The sequence below is a fragment of the Lagopus leucura genome, unplaced genomic scaffold (assembly GCF_019238085.1).
Source record: "Lagopus leucura isolate 7727_CA_CO unplaced genomic scaffold, USGS_WTPT01 Super-Scaffold_100004, whole genome shotgun sequence".
Lineage (NCBI taxonomy): Eukaryota > Metazoa > Chordata > Aves > Galliformes > Phasianidae > Lagopus > Lagopus leucura.
Genome location: NW_024962264.1, coordinates 34,359,481 through 34,376,812, shown reverse-complemented (window position 1 = coordinate 34,376,812; position 17,332 = coordinate 34,359,481). Strand labels below are relative to the sequence as shown.

At 36.1% G+C, this 17,332-nt stretch overlaps 1 protein-coding gene and 1 long non-coding RNA gene across 8 annotated transcripts in view; one reads left to right on the top strand and one right to left on the bottom strand.

Moving 5' to 3' along the window:
• Positions 1-17,332, bottom strand: part of PDE5A (phosphodiesterase 5A) — a 133,369-nt gene that overhangs the window by 29,567 nt on the left and 86,470 nt on the right. For all 6 annotated transcript variants that reach the window (XM_042871452.1, XM_042871449.1, XM_042871450.1 and 3 more), the window contains exons 4-9: positions 9,312-9,383; positions 8,168-8,257; positions 6,919-7,056; positions 6,117-6,184; positions 4,110-4,218; positions 931-1,015 (exon numbers count right to left, since the gene is read on the bottom strand). In XM_042871452.1, coding sequence (XP_042727386.1) covers positions 931-1,015; positions 4,110-4,218; positions 6,117-6,184; positions 6,919-7,056; positions 8,168-8,257; positions 9,312-9,383 — 562 coding nt within the window. The remainder of the gene's footprint in view (positions 1-930; positions 1,016-4,109; positions 4,219-6,116; positions 6,185-6,918; positions 7,057-8,167; positions 8,258-9,311; positions 9,384-17,332) is intronic.
• The window catches only part of LOC122180050, a 76,128-nt gene that overhangs the window by 41,828 nt on the left and 16,968 nt on the right, over positions 1-17,332 (top strand). The window contains exons 3-4 of one of the 2 annotated variants that reach the window (XR_006178903.1): positions 10,514-10,566; positions 14,703-14,772. This is a non-coding gene — a long non-coding RNA (uncharacterized LOC122180050). Of the gene's footprint in view, positions 1-10,513; positions 10,567-14,702; positions 14,773-17,332 lie in introns of those variants that run through there. The other variant, XR_006178902.1, reaches the window with a different exon arrangement.

Here is a 17,332-nt window from a genome sequence, read left to right as displayed (position 1 = left end):
GTACCCTGACTGTAACAGTGCTTGAACTTCCGCAGGAAAAAAAAAAAATGAAGATCTCCATATGACATGAGATGCAACTGTTTTATCAGCTGCTAACAGCATAGTGAAATGTCTCTAATAAAAGCTCAATAGTCCAATTTTTATCTTGGTCTTCTAGAGCCTGATAGAATATATACAACAAAGTAATAAAAGAACTCGCTGAAGAAGCTGATAAAGAAATTTCAGGGAACTCAATTCAGAAAAGACTGGGCTTCTCTTTCTGTTTCAGGAAAAGAGATCTCATATTTAATATAGACATTCATTATGTAGTTCTGTCATAACTCTCAACAACAATTACTTGAAGGTGATTAAAAGTGCACTCTTGGAAAATTTTCTTGCCAAATTCTGTAATGTTGAGGAAGTTGAATTCATGGCACTATCCAGAAGTCAGTATATTTTACGTTCTATTTCTCTGTGGTTCTTACTGTTACCAGCATAGCACACTGACGTGCATTCCAATTCCCATGGTACAGGGAAGTCCTGGTAATTTCCAAAAGCATCATTACACCCTTATTTGATGTAAATCTGAAATTCACTGAAAGACTTAACAGACAATAAACATATGCCCTGAAGTGCTGTTAGGATTAGATCCTCCAAACAATTCAGGTGTTTATCCATCTTTGAAGATCCATACCAGGGCTACCTAACTATTTTGAATCCATAAAAATGGAGAAGTATCACAAGATTGTTGTAGATACTTGGTAAGTATCTTGCTTACTTGTAAGGTAAGCAATTTATAGGCAGGTTTGCAATGGACTTGTTGGCTGGAAGCATCATAATTAAGAACTTTGCCTTGCATTTGTTGCTGAGATTGTACTGTGAACACAGAAATATTTCCATGAAGTATACAAAAATATTTTTTGTGAAAGTATTTTTTGTAAAGATACCTACCTATCACCTTATTCTTTTTCCCATTTTTTATTGGTGTACACAGCAAACTCTTTATATGTTGACTTACACTTTCAGCACTGTCAGTCTGTTAAACAAACAAAACACAAAACAGTTAAAATTTTAAAGGCCAGTGTTTAAGTACCTGAAGTGAAAATGCAGAGCTAGAGTTTGCATTATTGGCTTACACGTGTTCCTTCAGAAAGCAACCATGTCTTTGAAGAGTTTGCACATCTTTGGCTGGATGGTGTAATAAACACTACATCTGTTACAAGCTTTGGTGAAAAATAATATAAGTAACAATGATAATCACCATTCAAACTTTCCAGGGACTTGCAACATCATGCTAAAAATGCGTTAATTTTGTAATAGGTTCTTTCACTTTACTTTCATGACAACAACAATTTTGCACTAAGACAAAGTGTTTCTTTCACTCAGTGCAGCTGAAAAGAGACCAGCTGGGCTTTAGGACAACTTCCTACTCTTATCATTTAAAGAGCTGTGAAATTATCTGATCTCTTCCATTTCTAGCATCTCCCCTGTACTTGCAGTGGGGCCATACAAGTTATAGAAGAAGAGTTCATGACATTAAGCTGATTGTGTACTTTGTGACACTAAACTTTCTGTAAACCCTTTTGGTTTGTTTGAGATGACTTAATTAACCCACCAATGCAATGAAAGGTGCCTTGGTGAAGACCAAATTATGATCCAAAGAATGCCCAGTTTTCCAAGTAGGTCAACATTCTGCAATCTTCCAAAGGCCTTTTATCATTGCTAGGTTGGGTATATTTTGCTATCAGTTTGTTTCATGCTCCAAGGACACTGAATTTATTTACTTATTTATGAGGTAAAAGTGTGGATGGGTAGAACAAAATGACAAGGCATCTTTTTCAAATTTCTGGTGAGAAAGTGACCTAGTTTTGTTCTGTAGTTCTTAGTTCTAGAATAATGTGGCAGTTGCCGAGAAGTAAATTAGGGTCAATCTCTAATTGTATGTGGCACAAAAGATGTGCACACACCAATATTTCAGATCAAAGGGTTTGGGTGAATTATTTGTTTGTTTTTATTACTGTTGCTTTGCTATTTGGTGCTCTGCAAGAGATTGAAAGTTTCCTTTGCAAGCGAATGCACTCTGTTGCCTGTAACTGGCAATAGGAAGTATGAGTATCTGAAGAAAACATTAAGGATTATGTCATGATGGATAATTTACATGACTATGGGAATTCAATATTTGGTAGCTCATTATCAAAGGATAGATGGAATAACTCAAGACTATGATTTGCTGGTTTCTGTACTCTGGTCTAAAAAGATGTACATGTGTAATCAGCTGTAAAAGGATAAGAGCCAGCATCTCTCCCTAGACCTCTTCAGCAGAGGCAACTGAGAAACATTAAATCAAGTTGGCATGAAAATTGGTTTAAGGCTACCCTAATAAGAACCTGCTGTTTTACGGTAAAGTTCAAATGCACTGAAACTCAAACTTCTATGGAGTGAGATAAAAACAGAGTTCACAGTGCTTAAAAAAAATACTTGACTCAGTATTAATGAAAAGGAAGGAGACTAAACAAGAACAGGCATAAATGGCTTCCAGAGTGTTGTAGATATTTGAACTTTAACTCCACTACTCTAGCTTTGTTGGTTCAGGGGAAAACAAAGATGCATGGCTGCTGGTTTACTTACTGTCCTTGTATGTACTGAACCCGAGGCAGGCAATATCTGGGCTCTCCTGTGAAGGAACCTGTACTGGTTTTCTGCCTCATGTCACTACGTTGGCAGCCAATTCATTTAGAAAGCACAAAGTCCTTTTTATAAAGTGAGGAAGTGAACTTTCCAAAGAAAGAGGCAAGTCAGCATTTTTAGTTTACTAGGTACACCTGGGATTTTCCTCATGCCATGGTTTGTCAGCTTTAAAAAGATTTTGCCTACAGTTCAGCCTTAAGGTTTCTCTTATGTTGCGTAGCGATGCAGCCACTGTGGCTGTGTTAAAAAACATTATTTTCTTTATGTTTCTTTCACATGCATAATGTGTAGATCAACTAGATTCCAGGGAAAATGTGTAAGAACTTAACTTCTCTGACAAATACAAAGTTTTGTTTCAGACAGTCATTCGGTATTCCTTTTATGTATTTTAAAATGTCTTCAAAATAGTTGCTTATGTTTTAATGATCTCATGTATATCCATGCGATTCTTTTTTTTCTTCCACTCCTGCAGTAAGATAACTTTGGGCCCTGCGCTATGGTGAGCACTCTTTTTTTTTTTTTTTTTTTTTTATTTTGCTCTGTCCTTCATAAAATCCCACTCCAGAACATCAGTGAAACCTTGCACAGAGAAAAAGGGAAGCAACATGATGCTGCTCCTCCTATCCACTTACTGGTACAATCATAATCAATGTTGTACTTTCTGAACTCTTGGTTGTGTGATTCAGAACAAAGTGATCTATTGTAAGAAGAGTTTTTTTCAAGATTCTGCATTGAGAGGAAAACACAGAATTACAATTTTGCATCATATTGACAACAGCTTTCAGCGCAGCCATGACTGTAATCTGAGTCTTGCCAACTGGCCTTCCCTACTGGCACTGGCAGTATGTATTCTGTAGTACATTATGGCATGAGCATATATCTGATGAAGTGTAAAGCAAAAGCTTCCAGAAAAAAAAAGAAGTTGTTGCTTATCCAAAACAGCAAAGAACTCGCATGCATATCATTAATCCTTGCCAAGTAGGGAAGGGAGAGAGTAAAAGGGAAGGAACTTCTGAAAGCCTCCCAACAATCACAAGAAGCTACGGAGGATTACTATGAAAATCTCCAACTGTTCTTCACTTAAATGCTTTCCAGAGTATGTATTGCCAGCTCTCCACATCATGATGTCTGTTTATTCACAAATGAATGCTGGAGCTTTTTAAATAATGGCTGTACAGATACACTGCCCACTTTGTGAGTATTGTACTATTTCTGCACTGATGGTGAATTTTATAAAACAAAGGTTGTAAATCTCTTTGTTTGCAGCATTTTGTGACCATTAAATTAGAAGGAAAAAAAAAAACAAAAACAAATCAATCAAACAAAAACAAACAGACAAAAAAAAAAAAAAAAAAACTAAGGGAAAAGCAAGAAAGATTTGAAAGGTGAACAGAAAAGAAAAATTCATTTCTGAATTACAAATCTAAGGTTATTTTACTTACTGTCCAGGGAAATCTTCTGTCTTTACAGACATCTGGGATGTTGAGAGGCTCCATTGTATTCTTCACATACTGAGCATACATATAATTGATTTTGTTTGTATCATAGTCCCTGAAAAATGCAATATTATTTTTATATGCTTAGTATGACATCAAATCATTTCATTATGCAAAGCAGGTAACTGTGAATATCCTTCACATATAGGGCCAAGAAAGATATAACTAACAGCATTATAGTGGAACTGAGTTCCAATCCTGTACACTAATCCATCTGTCATTGCAAAATGACTGGGAGAATTAATTTATACACTGCACCATTTCTTCAATATTCCAAAATTTTATCACCAAACATCAAACTTAAGAAATAATACAGGACATGCAGATAAAGGACAAAGAATGAGCAACTGGGTTTACATTGAAATAAACAACTCTGAAAATAAACTATTTGCAAATCTGGCACACCTGAAAAATCAATACTGTATGAGACATGCATATTCTTTAGACTGAGTGCTGTTGGTAATACTTGTGAAGTTTCTACGTCAAAGTTTATTTCAAATTTTTCTAACAGAACAATCGGTATGGGGATTCTGCTCTTGCCATAGAGATGTTTTTTTCTAAATTGGGTCATAAAATACCTTCACAAGATCAATCATCTCCTGCTTTTGTAGACATTAAGTTTTTAATTAGAGGTGTTCAATCAGAACACACTGTCAGCATTAGAGGAGAGCATATACACCCTAGTAATGCGCATATTATTATCAAGCTCCTGTAGTTTACTCTGACATTTGACTTGACTTTAGTTATCCTACTGGTGCAAGTGCACTTGCAAAAGATGTTCACAGTGCTAAAGGGAGAAAAATTACTCTTTCGTTATTTCACCAACTTGATTATATAAGGCTGTATCTGTATAGTTCTGAATATTAGTCTGATTTGGGCTTGATTCAGGGTCCTTGATTATGTAATAAGTCTGAAATTATATCTTGTAAAGTAACACTTCCCATCTAATCCATGTAATTAGATTTCTTCTGTTGCCTGATAACGTGACCTTAAAACAAAGCGCCAGTTCTAACTCCAGTGGCTGACTCAGTCCATGACATGTAACTGTGCTGTTTCATGAACAAAATTCAGATATGCAGCTAAGGTTCTAGCATTCCCTCCTTATCAATCATGAGAAAAAAATTGGTGACGGTCCATGCAAGCAGTAAATTAAATTCTGAGTACATCAACTAGGACCCATAAAAAAGATAATAAAGAGGAAGGTGAATTCTGTCTCTTTACATAACAGTTACCCTGTGATCTTAGGGCCATTTTGTACCTATGTATTTTATGACTGTACATTGTCTAAAATCCCAACACAGTTTGAGGGTTATTTGCTTTAGCCACACACTTTGGAGTTCATTTTCAAATGCATATTATTAAAATTCATATCAGAAATGTTCACTAAAAAAAGATCAAAGGTATGGAAATTTTGATTTTCTCTCTGGACGTGACATCTGTAGTACTGTATTTTTGATAGGACTGTGTTTCATTCTTCTGACGCTATTGGTATCAACTGCCTGTGATGACAGACAGGTTATGGAGGCAGTTAATTTTCAAAACTTAAATATAGAGAGATTCAGATTAAATTTTGCCAACTACGTAATCTGAATATTTGAATTCAATTATTTTTACATCTTTCTCTTCCTCCGAGCTTAAATCCCTAGTCATTTCTTGAAGATGACTGAAAGAACTTTACAATTTTTCTTTTGATTTTGTCAATCATATTCCTTGAGTTGTAGAAATGAACTTGAAAAAGTGAAGAGGCCAGGCCTTGTTCTCCTAGGCTTCTCGATGTGACAACTTGTCTATGTATGTTTCAGGATAAATCTGCTCCACAACAGATAGCAGAAATATGTGGTAGCCAGTGGGATGAAATGGTACACCGGTTCTTTATTATGAAAAATAACATTAAAAACATAATTTCTTCAACATTTTCCGGTGGTTAACAAAAGCTTAATTTCATTGCTTTACCTCTTCTGATTTTCTGCTGAATCTTCTAATTCCTCAGCTTCCATATGAAACACACTAGAAAATGAATCCTGAAAAAACAAGAGGATATTATAATTTATAGATGTGGATGTAATAACTTAGAGTAGTAGTAGAGTAATAACTAGAGTAGTATTCATGTGGAAAGCATTCATGTGCTATTATCAACATCTGCTCTGTAATAAATGTAGATATAAAACTGTTAAACTTCATTTCATATCAAGCAGCAACAGTATAGAATCCTATGACAAAAATAGGTAGTTTTTAATATCACTGAAGTATCTTGAATCTCTACTGATCACTCTGAGAAGAAATGCCAGTATATAAGCTGTACCATCTATCCCTGGAAGTTCCAAATTTGAACATTCATCCAAGTGAATGCACCAAGAGTGCATAATATCTGCTTTGCTTGTGGAGATGAGGACATCAATGCCTTCTAAGCATTTCAACAAATCTGTATTGCTTTTCATGTAGTTTTTTTCCCTACAATTGAGAATCCTAATTGCAAGGAGAAATTAGATTGTCCCTGCACTAAAGATTCAAACTACAGACTGGAAAGTAAGTGCTGGAGTTTGGTTGACTTGCAGAGACAGTATGACTATGTGAATACACGCATTATGTAAATTCTTCTTCTGTACGGTTGTATTCAGGAATGAATCTCTTAAATACACTGAGAGAGATTATTATTACAAAATAAAATCCTTCTCCTTTTCTGCAGCCTATAGGTTGTTCATACCTCCTCTAGGGAATAAGCTCTTCTGCCTTTAAATAAAAAAATCCTACTCACAGTGCAATCTTCGTCCACTATGAAAATGGTACACCTCTGCACCTGCATGAAGGATATTATAGTGGCAGCTATCTTCTTCAGAATGACTTCCAAAGACTGCTGTTCTTCAAAAATAAGGCTGGCAAGATCAAGAAGCACCTGGAAAACAGGTCTTTGTGAAAATTTGACTAGCTGTGATGAAAACAATAATTACAGTTACTACTCAGTATGATTCTTCCCCCTACTCCCTGAACCAAGGAAGTCAACACGTACATCTGTGACAAAGATTAAGCTTTGGCTCTTACACAGACCGCAAGGCAGCAGTAATTAAAAGTCAGTTTGACATGTTTGATGGAAGAAATTGATAGCATAATTAGCTGTCTGATGTTTTCAGTTGGAGAGACAGAGTAGATTTGGGCATTAACAGTTGATCAAATGAAATTTGAGAAGTCCAGACCACAAACTCTAATTTGCCCTTAGGAAACCTAATAAATTCCTATGGCTCATGTGTGCATTATAAGAACGTCAACAGTGATATTTAAATTACTTTAGACTTTCAAACACAATTATTCGTGGTAATTCAAACAAATCCTAATGAACTCATTTGGTAAAAACATCATTTAGACGCAGGCTGTCATATTTCAAAGCTGTTGCTGAAGGACTTCTGCTCAGATGTCGGCAAATTATACTCCCTTTATCCCCACAGGAAGCATGGAACCAATTTGAAAAGATTATCCAAATTTGTACCAATTTACGAACACTGATATTCACTTGGAAACTCAGACCTACCAGAAAGTTATTAAAAGACCTGCTGCCTAGTTGTTTCTCCAAAGCCTTTTCATACCATATTGGGTAGACATACTCCACCCGTAGAGACCATGGCATTAATAAACCATCAATTACATAGATGGCTACAGAGTAAAAAGAAAATTCTATTTCCTGTCTGATCATTATGGAAAATATTGTTAGTGACTATTTATAGTTGTAGGAGTCTAAAAGAGCAATCCGTATAATCTCTACAATTTTGTATGGATAATTTTACCTGAAATTTCTGGAGTATGGAAGCATCTGGTTGTGTAATATACACAGTGAGCCACAGGGTAACTTCAGGCAACATTTAGTATATTTACGCAGTATTATGCATAGTATTCAATTAGAGAAATTAAAAATTGCCAAGGAATGGCTGCCACATGAGAAGGAAACAGCAGAATGCACTGATTTCTAGCTAACTGTAATTTTTATATTTTTGGGACAAACCTGTTGATCATACCTGATTACGCCTGTTTTCAAGCAAAGATGTTTCATACAACTGAGCATTGTGAAGAACAATTCCACAAAATGCCAAATATGCAGCAAAATCCTGTAGAGAAATAAACATAAGCTTCTGATGAAGATAGTGTCTCTCAGCTTCTTAGCTTTATTCAAAGTTCAACTGTTACATTTTTTCATCTTGAAGTATTAATTGATATTTAAAGATATTTCTGGCAATTCAGGTTTTTTTCAGCCACTCATACTTTTTTTTCCTCAAGAATCTCTTCTCCCTTTTTTAAAAGAATAGTCTTGCAAGTTTATCCTGGTGAAAGTAGGATCAGAATAAGAATCAAGTCGTTTTGCAATAACACAGATATTACCTAGAAAAACAGTACAGACAATCAGCATCTGTTATTATGGGGAATTCAGTCTCTTCTGAAGTGGAACAATATTCTGTTAACATAGCAAAACCACAATTTTTTTTTCAGTTTCTGAATGTGATTAATTCTGATATCTTGCAGATACTCTGTATACATTTTGCTTTAAATGGGAAAGTTTTCAAAAGGAAACAGTAAATTCTGATTTTTTTTATTGACAGATATTGAATCATCTTCAGCTTTTTTTGCTATACAAATTTAAAGTGAGTTCCAGAAATGTCTGGAAAACAACTACCGTGAGAGAACTGGGAGTCAAGTTGCCATCTCCTCTTCTGATGATCTCATATATTTATAATTTATCCGAGGCTTTTCTCTTCCTGCAATTGCTGTATTGGGAAGTGATGCAGTATTTAAAAAGTAATCACTAGACAAATTTTAATATCCAAAATACATATTGTTGGGAATGCCAGGAAAGTTAATATCAGTTCATAAAAGATTATGTCTGTTATAAGCTGTGAAGCTGTCCTATAGTGTATTTCAGTAGAGTAAGCCTGTGTTTCAGAGGCATATGAGAGGTATCTTTCTGATCAAGAAATTAAACTACATCCCATCTACTTTTCTCATGGCTTTACAAGCGAAAAAACTCTGCAATATAACAAGGAATTTTCCTGTTAGAGGTGTTTCATTTTTCATAACTTTAAAATGTCTGATCAGTGTGAAAAGCAGTAACATTTTCAACCCCTGCTCTCCTATGAAAACAGAGACATAAATGTCCAGCTTCTGTACCTTTTCATCTTGTTCCGTGAAAGTCCCACCCGTTCCAGATTTCTTATTAATTGCTTGAGCCACGCCAACAACCTAGTGTATTAAAAATGAAATAATTACATCATTTTTGAGAAGTCTGTCGTTGGACTGTGGTATTCCTAGACATACATGAAAATAAATGATTACTACATGTATTCCTTTGGTTGACTTTTGCATTTAAACCTGTTTATTTCTGATTTATTTGTATTACAAATTTTTGAGCATGAGCCTGACTTATCAGAAAGAAAAACAGTGGCAAAATTCCTGGATGCTCTTATAAAGAATGTTTGGTTTGATCCAAGACTTGTTCTATAAAGTGAAGCAATCATCTCACACAAGGGCAGCAGTGGTTTATACTTCTGAAACTGCCATCTACTTTTGTGTGTAGAACCTACCCTTCCTGCTAGCTCTGATGAAGTTTCCAAAACCTTCCGCTTCTTACAAGATCTCTCTACTGTGATCTTTTTGCTTTCTGTTTATTTCTGGAACTGTTCAGTTAGAATTGAAAAACAGTATGCACATGTTGGGTACCTGCCAGAATCAAGTTTGTTACTGTAAGTATTTACTTAAAGATAGGTTTTGAAAAAAATTGCTTTGAGATTGAAGTCATACAAGACCATTTCAAGTTGTTAATGACAGTAGTTTTTTCATCTTACTTTTTTAGGATAAACAATATCAGGAGAAAACTATGTTGTGTGTGTTTAAGAAGCTGTATTTATGTGTTACTCATGACATTTATAACTGCTAAACTGAAGGAGGTCATACAGTTATATTTCCGTAATGGAAAAGACAACAGTTTACTGTCTCTCACAGCAGCATTCCCAAAATACTGATGCTACAAGTAAGGTCATTGTTCTGCAGCATGAGTCACTGCCAACTGTGGGCTCAAAAATGTCTGTCTGAAATAAAGCTCAGCTGTCATGTCCTTTCCATACAATGCAAGACTTCCCACAGTCAACTTCTCATTTACTTCAGTGATGATTTCTTATCTAGAGAGCATTCTCAATGTAATAACAATATACTTGCCATATTTATTTCTACAGCCAGCTTTGAATTGTAAGCAAATCCTTTAATAAATCTGTATGCTTTTACATTTACTTGCATGTGCAAAGACTAATGCTTAAGCCTTTTCTCCGACTGCTATCTTTTCTGGGTTTCTCATTTTTTTCTTTTTCTTTTTCCAGCTTTGATCCAGCATGAAGGAGGACAATTTTAATGAGTTAAGAGGCTCTTAAAGGTGAGTAATTTTGTCTTGTGTAAACATCTCCCTCACAATGAAAGGAAAGCTGGGCGTGCTTAAAACTAAAAGGAAACAGTAACAGGACCATATTAGTACCACAGAAAGACTACTTAGCCTCCCTTCATTAGCCTGCAGGTTTCTCATAAGTTAAAAAAAGCATGTGTTCCAATGGAAATGGTCATTTTGTGTCTTTGTTAAGTCCATCCAATAAAAGCTTTTAATAGAAGGGGGAAAGAACACTGAGGAGAGTAAACCTATTAAAAGTTCATACTTGTCTTGATAATAGCAATTTCATGCAAAAGACAAACTGTATAAAGTACTTTTTTTTAGTAAAAAATATTGACAAAAAGAGTACATTTTCCAGTAACATTCTAAACTTTTAAAGAGAACCTTGTTTTATGAGCAATTTTTGCATATAAAATGACACATTATAAAATTAAACTGACTCAAATTCTGGCCTGAATTGTATTTATACCAGTACAAATTTAAGTGGACTTCACTGAGATGTGTATTATTCAGGTTAGTTATTCAGAAAAATTTCTTCTTAGAAAAAGTGTTGAGGCATTGGAACAAGCTGCACAGGGAGGTGGTGGAATCATGGTCCCTGGCGGTGTTCAAGAAATGTGTTGGTGTTGCACTGAGTGATGTGATATAGTGCTATGGTGGTGATGGGTTGATAGCTGGACTACATGATCATAGTGGTCTTTCCAATCTTAATGATACCATGATTGGGGTATGAGAGAGGGTAATGAGGAGAAGATGTAAAAAACCCAGGGAGATTTGTTCCTTTTACTGAAATGATTACGTAATTAGGACAAAAGTGATAGCATTTTAGGCTGTGTCAAACATAGGCCTGCATTTTAAAGAATTCTAAGCACAGTATGAAAACCAAATCTTCATTTTTCAAACTTAATATAAATAAATCTGAAACAACATAGGTCTGGTCTCTCCAGATGGGTGTTATGTTGAATATATGTTGAATAAAAGGTTGACAGTAGCTACTATGAGCTAAGCTGTACAGAAATGTTACTCAGATAAAAGTGTGATATATTTGTGGCAATAAACAAGACATATCTGTATATATGAGATAAAGATAATTCTCTGGAAAGCCTGAAGAACACTGTAAAAAAAGTGACAGCCCACTTGAACATTCACTGATGTATGTACTGTTCCAGTCTAACAAAAATATGTTTGTTTGTTTTTTTTTAAATCACCTACTGTTTCATCTTTCTTCCTTAACAAGCAAACACTAAATGAACCTTCTTAAAAGCTGCAGCACTAAATCAAAGATAGTTACTTTTTGTCACTGTCTCGCTATGCCTACAGAATTATCCTGCATATCAGTTGTTCAACCAAGGAAAAACTAGTAGGAAACAGAGGCTTAAACAGCCATGAAAGGGGATGACTACTAGAAAATCATTAGGAAGTGCTGTGGAAAAAAGAAAGCCAAGAATAAGGGAGAGTAAACATTGAAGTAATTACTATTTGCTTGTACTCAGATATCTGTAATCTTGTGCCCTAATCCCTAAAGTAACTAGTGATCTGTTGAGTGCTAAAAATGCTTTTTCATGAGCTTTTAGGTAGGGTGTTACACCATAGCAGTCATGGAGCTCCTAGCAAGACCCTCTATCCAGGTTTGCTGTATTTGAAGCGCAAAAGGGGTGGGCAGAAAATAATAAGCTGTACACAAAGGAGCTTACTCCTTTGTCCAGCCTTCTTTCAATAGATCAATAAATCAATAGAAAAAAAAGTCCTCTTGGATCAGATACCAAATACTTTGTAATTCGATATTCAGATGCTATAAGGCAAACATATATTGCGAACACAAAAGCAATTTTGATGATGGAATAGTTCTCTTATTGTCAGTCTCAGAAAAGGAAATAAAAAACAAACACCTAACAGTTACTGGGTTGATAGCCATACCTGTTTTTCCAGGTCAGAACACAGCTCTCCTAATTGTATTCTTGCTGGCAACACGAGCAATCTTCCAGTGCTGCCGCTTGTTCTGTAACCTTTCTTCTTTAGCTGTAACACTTAACCCATTCAATAAAATGTGATCCACGTTACAAGGAGAGATTTCTTTTACTTATCAGAGGGCATTACTTTTACTAACTATTCTCTTCCAGTAGTTGTCTCCTGCCTCTAGAAGTAGCAGGCTACCTGGAATGTTTCTTATCCGATGATAACTAATGACTTCAGTCCTGGTAACTGATCTGAATTTTATCTGAATGTGCTGCAGTTCTCTGTACGTTAAGACTGCAGGCCTAATTCTGTGAAAACTTTTCCAGCTCTACAGGGATTCAGTGCCCTTTTTAGTTTGTTCTTACTTCAGCTGATTTTAAAAAGACTGTTTTGCATCCTCAGAATAAAAAACGTATGTATTTTTTTCCTGGCACCTTAAAAAAAAGTGGGCAAAGCCAAAAAATGGTAACAGGAAGAGGAAAACTCAACTTTTATCTCTTTGTAAAGGTGGGACATATTCACATGAGAGGACAAATTAAGTGGTTTTAAGCTTTCTTTGCTCTCCTGCTCTTGTAGAACTTTGATCAGGCTTACAAAATTATCCTGTAGGGACAGACTTGTGTTTACAGGCTTTCATTTTTAATCAGCAAACTTTCACATCCTCTATCATTCTTGCCAGCAGCAGCCTAGATGACTCCTAGCAGTCTAGCTGCTACAAAATATCTCAGCATAAGATGAAAATCCATCCAAGAAGCAAATGACTGTTTTCCATAATCCTGCAGCAAGACTGCTGCTAGAAACCAGAGTCAGTTTGTTTCAAGTGAAGTTGGGTATTTCTACACTGCACCACGTTAACATGGTTATATTTTATAAAGTTCGTCAGGATACTTAAAAAGGCTGGTGTAAACAGAATATGCCCCTGATGTATTTGGAAAAGCTTCAAGGTGACAGGAGATAAAGAAAATTAAGACAACACCAACAACTGAACAATTGAACTGTGTATTCCCAGAAAAAAAAGAGTTGCCTTGCCAATTAGTAGGAAGTTCAGCCTCATGTACTTGAGGCCTAGAGTCTGAATGACAAGTCTCACTCAGTACAACTGAAAGTCCCCAAATGAGAAAATGCTACAGATTTTAATAGAAATTAAATCAAAATAGGATATTATGGAAATTTCTTTGCACAACTGAAAGAAAAATAATGTAGAAATAGCAGAAACTGATGTCATTTCTGTACACATTCTACACCAGTTGTGATGACTCTCCCAGTCAGGAAACATCCATTCTACAGATATCCCAAACCAGAGAGCTGTACTGACCCTTGTATCAGTTCTGGATAACTCTACAAATTGGTTTAACCTAATGACTCCCATTCAGGGCCTTTCTACCTCATTCACATTCCTCATTCAGGTTGGATATTAGAGAGAATTTCTTCTCAAAAAGAGTGGTAATGCATTGGAACAGGCTGCCCAGGGAAGTAAGTGGTGTAGTCAATGTCCCTGGAAGTGTTTAAGGAAAGGGTGGATGTAGCACTTAGCCAGATAGTTCAGTGGGCAACATCAGCGATAAGTGCGCAGTTGGATTGGATGATCTTAGAAGTCTTTTCCAACCTATGGTTCTATGGCTTTTCAGAGGTAAAAAAAGAATAGCAAATGATATAGCCTTGTCTGTCTCCAAGCATCATGTGGCAATTCTTTTGGCATATGATGAGATGGACAGGATTTCCATTTAATTATTAGACAGTCATTCCACAGTACTGATTTACAGGTATCAGGACTTTGATCAAAGCCCCTGAAGTTGAAACAAAGCTTGGTCATTTTGTATTTGCAGTGTTTTATGAGCAAATGAGAACTCTTTACAAACTAGCACTACACAAGCATCTGTGATCTGATCACAGGATGTAATATAATGTTTTTGTGGCATTTCTGTCAGCAAGAGTAGATTGAGCAGGGGAATGAAAAACATTAAATGTTCTACTATCACATCAATGTATTTCCATTCTTCAGTGCGTCTGTGCAGACAGACTTATACTTTACTACTTTTCTCTTGGCAAGATTAATACTAGTTGCTGGGTCCTTTTTGTGAGCACTACTGTGAATCAAACTGTTTTCTTCTTTTCATCTATGGAATTTCTTATTAGTAGTTATTTTTAAGTAAGACGTCGGTTTCTCACAGGCCTCATGGAAATAAAGGAAATGTGAAAAACATCTACTGGAAAAATCTTCATACTTCAGCAGGCCCAGAGCATTTTATAATCAACGTGAGATTTTCTTCCTGAATTAACGACTCCTTTGTTTTAAAAAAGAATACCAATACTAAACAAACAAACAAAAAAGACACATTTGCTTCTCATTCTCAGTGTTTATTTTTGGAAGTCTTCCAGAATTATCTTTTGACTGTGGCTGCTGATGTGGGCTAAGGAAGCATTCATTAGCTTCAGTATTTCTAGAGGGGCCTTGGGAATTTATTTACTTATTTAGTTTGTTTTTACAGGGAGGAGACAGTATTCTTTTTTTTTTTCTTCTTTTTTCTTCAAAAAGCGGATGGCAAGTTGAAGACTGTTTCACTGACTCCAACATCTGTCCAGAAGGATATCAGCAAACTGTTACAGTGAGAGGGACAAAAACCTTCTGGTAGAGACTTTAAAATCAGAAGGGAAAGAAAAAGTGTTATCCTTTCCTAGCAGAAATCTCCTGGCTTAGCTCCTTCAAATTATTGCATATAAGAGTCAGTGTAACTCTCTCCACAAAATTCATGTTGGCTGAAGCTTTCAAAATAAATACGTATCTGCTTCATTTCCATTTGCTGATGCACTTAAGAGGAGAAACCTAACAGAAGATACGGCCAATTGCAGGTTTATTCAGCCTGTAAGTCATGGCATATTTCACCAACAAACACAAGTCCTATTCTGTCCTCCATTCACCATGAGGACTCAATAAGAAGTTAGCACTTTCATGCTCTCTGGCTTGCAAGGCCTTGTAATTAATTTCTGATTGCAATTACAGGAGAACACAGACTTTTTTCCATTTGAGAACAAAGAAAATGGGATGGCGTGGGTGAAATTTAAAACCTTACATCAGTTTGACATGGAGCACTGCTCTCTGTATGCCCTCCACACAACATCTGATTTGCTTGTCAGCTGGCTTAGGGCCAGCAGTGGCTGCTGCAGACTGGAACAGGGGAGGCTTTTCAGTGGGCATGAGAGCAGGAGAGCAAGACTACAAGTGTTGTCCATGAGGCACTATCAACTCAAGCCAGTTTCAAGCTTTCTCCTTGAAAGTACTGAAATAATATTTTAAACCAAAGTTTATGGTAGGTAAAGAAAGGAAATTCTGGTTGATGGTCTGGGTTAGCTAGAGTAAGGTTCAACAGATCAGCTAAATTCAAGAGCTTAATCAGTTTATTTAATAATGTGACAGTCAGGGTGACATACTTCGTAAGAGGATTTGAAAAAATGGAAGAGCAAGGAAAAAGGTGGTTTAGTATCTTCAAAATAATCTTTGCAGAATTTGTTCTTGGAGTTTGAGGACTTTCAACTATCTGGAAACGATACATAGTCTGCAAAAACAAAGGAAATACGGGAGAGAAAATCTCCATCTTAAATCCCGGGTGCACTCTGTGAAGAGCCTTACACTATGCAAGCATTCTAAGAACTGGTGATGTGGCTGAAGGCTATTACTTTCAGGATCAAATACCAAACAAAACAAAAAACAAACAGCAAAGAAATACAAACTATCTCCCCAGGTAAGAACATGGATCTTGCCTTTTTTTCAATTCCACTTTTATGCTTTCTTTATCTTTACTGAATTCATTCTTGAATATCTCAGCATAAGAAGACATTACAAGAATTTCATAATAAGAATTCTCCCTACTGCGATAGCATCATATTCAAAGGGAGAACTTCTGTGATAATTAGCATCGATGGAAAATGCATGCAAGAGATCAACAAACAGAGACATTTTATTTTATAGTGATTTCACTTTAAGTTAGATGAACATTGTGTTTAACCCAATAGGCAGCTAAGCACCATGCAGACATTTGCTCACTCCCCCCACAGTAGAGAGAATTGGAGAAAAACTAAAACTCATGGGTTGAGATAACAACAGGTTAATAGGATGGAAAAGGAAGGGAAACTATATATAAATATAGAAAAATATAAGAAAATATATAAAACCAGTGATGCACAGTGTAATTGCTCCCCACCCGCTGACCAATGCCCAGCCAGTCCCTGAGCAGCAGCAACTCCTGCTGGCCAACTCCCCCAAGTTTAACTGTCCAGCATGACGCCGTATGGTACGAGGCATCCTTTTGGCTGGTTTGGGTCAGCTGCCCTGGTTCTTTTACCTCCCAGCTCCTTGTGCCCCAAAATCTTTTCTGGCAGCGCTGTGCAAGAAGCTGAAAAGACCTTGACTTAGTGTAAGCACTGCTCTGCCACAACTAAAATATCAGTGTGTTATCAACATTACTGTCATCCTAAATCCAAAACATAAACCCATAGCAGTTACTAGGAAGAAAATTAACTCTATCTCCCCCAAACCAGGACAATAACTTAACAGAGATTTTTCTGAATTATATAAACACCACATGTTTTCAGCGCCTGGTCTTAAGCACTATGGTTCTAAATTTATTGTTAATGACCAGAGTTAACAGAATCTAAAAAATGTTTTAGACAATGATAAAAACAATTAGTGTCCTGTGATGAACATAATCTAGATACAGTCCAAGTTGAAGCGCACTAACTCTTAACTGCAATCTGAGAGTATGCTGATAAAGACCAATAAATATGCAGAGAATTTCAATGCTGA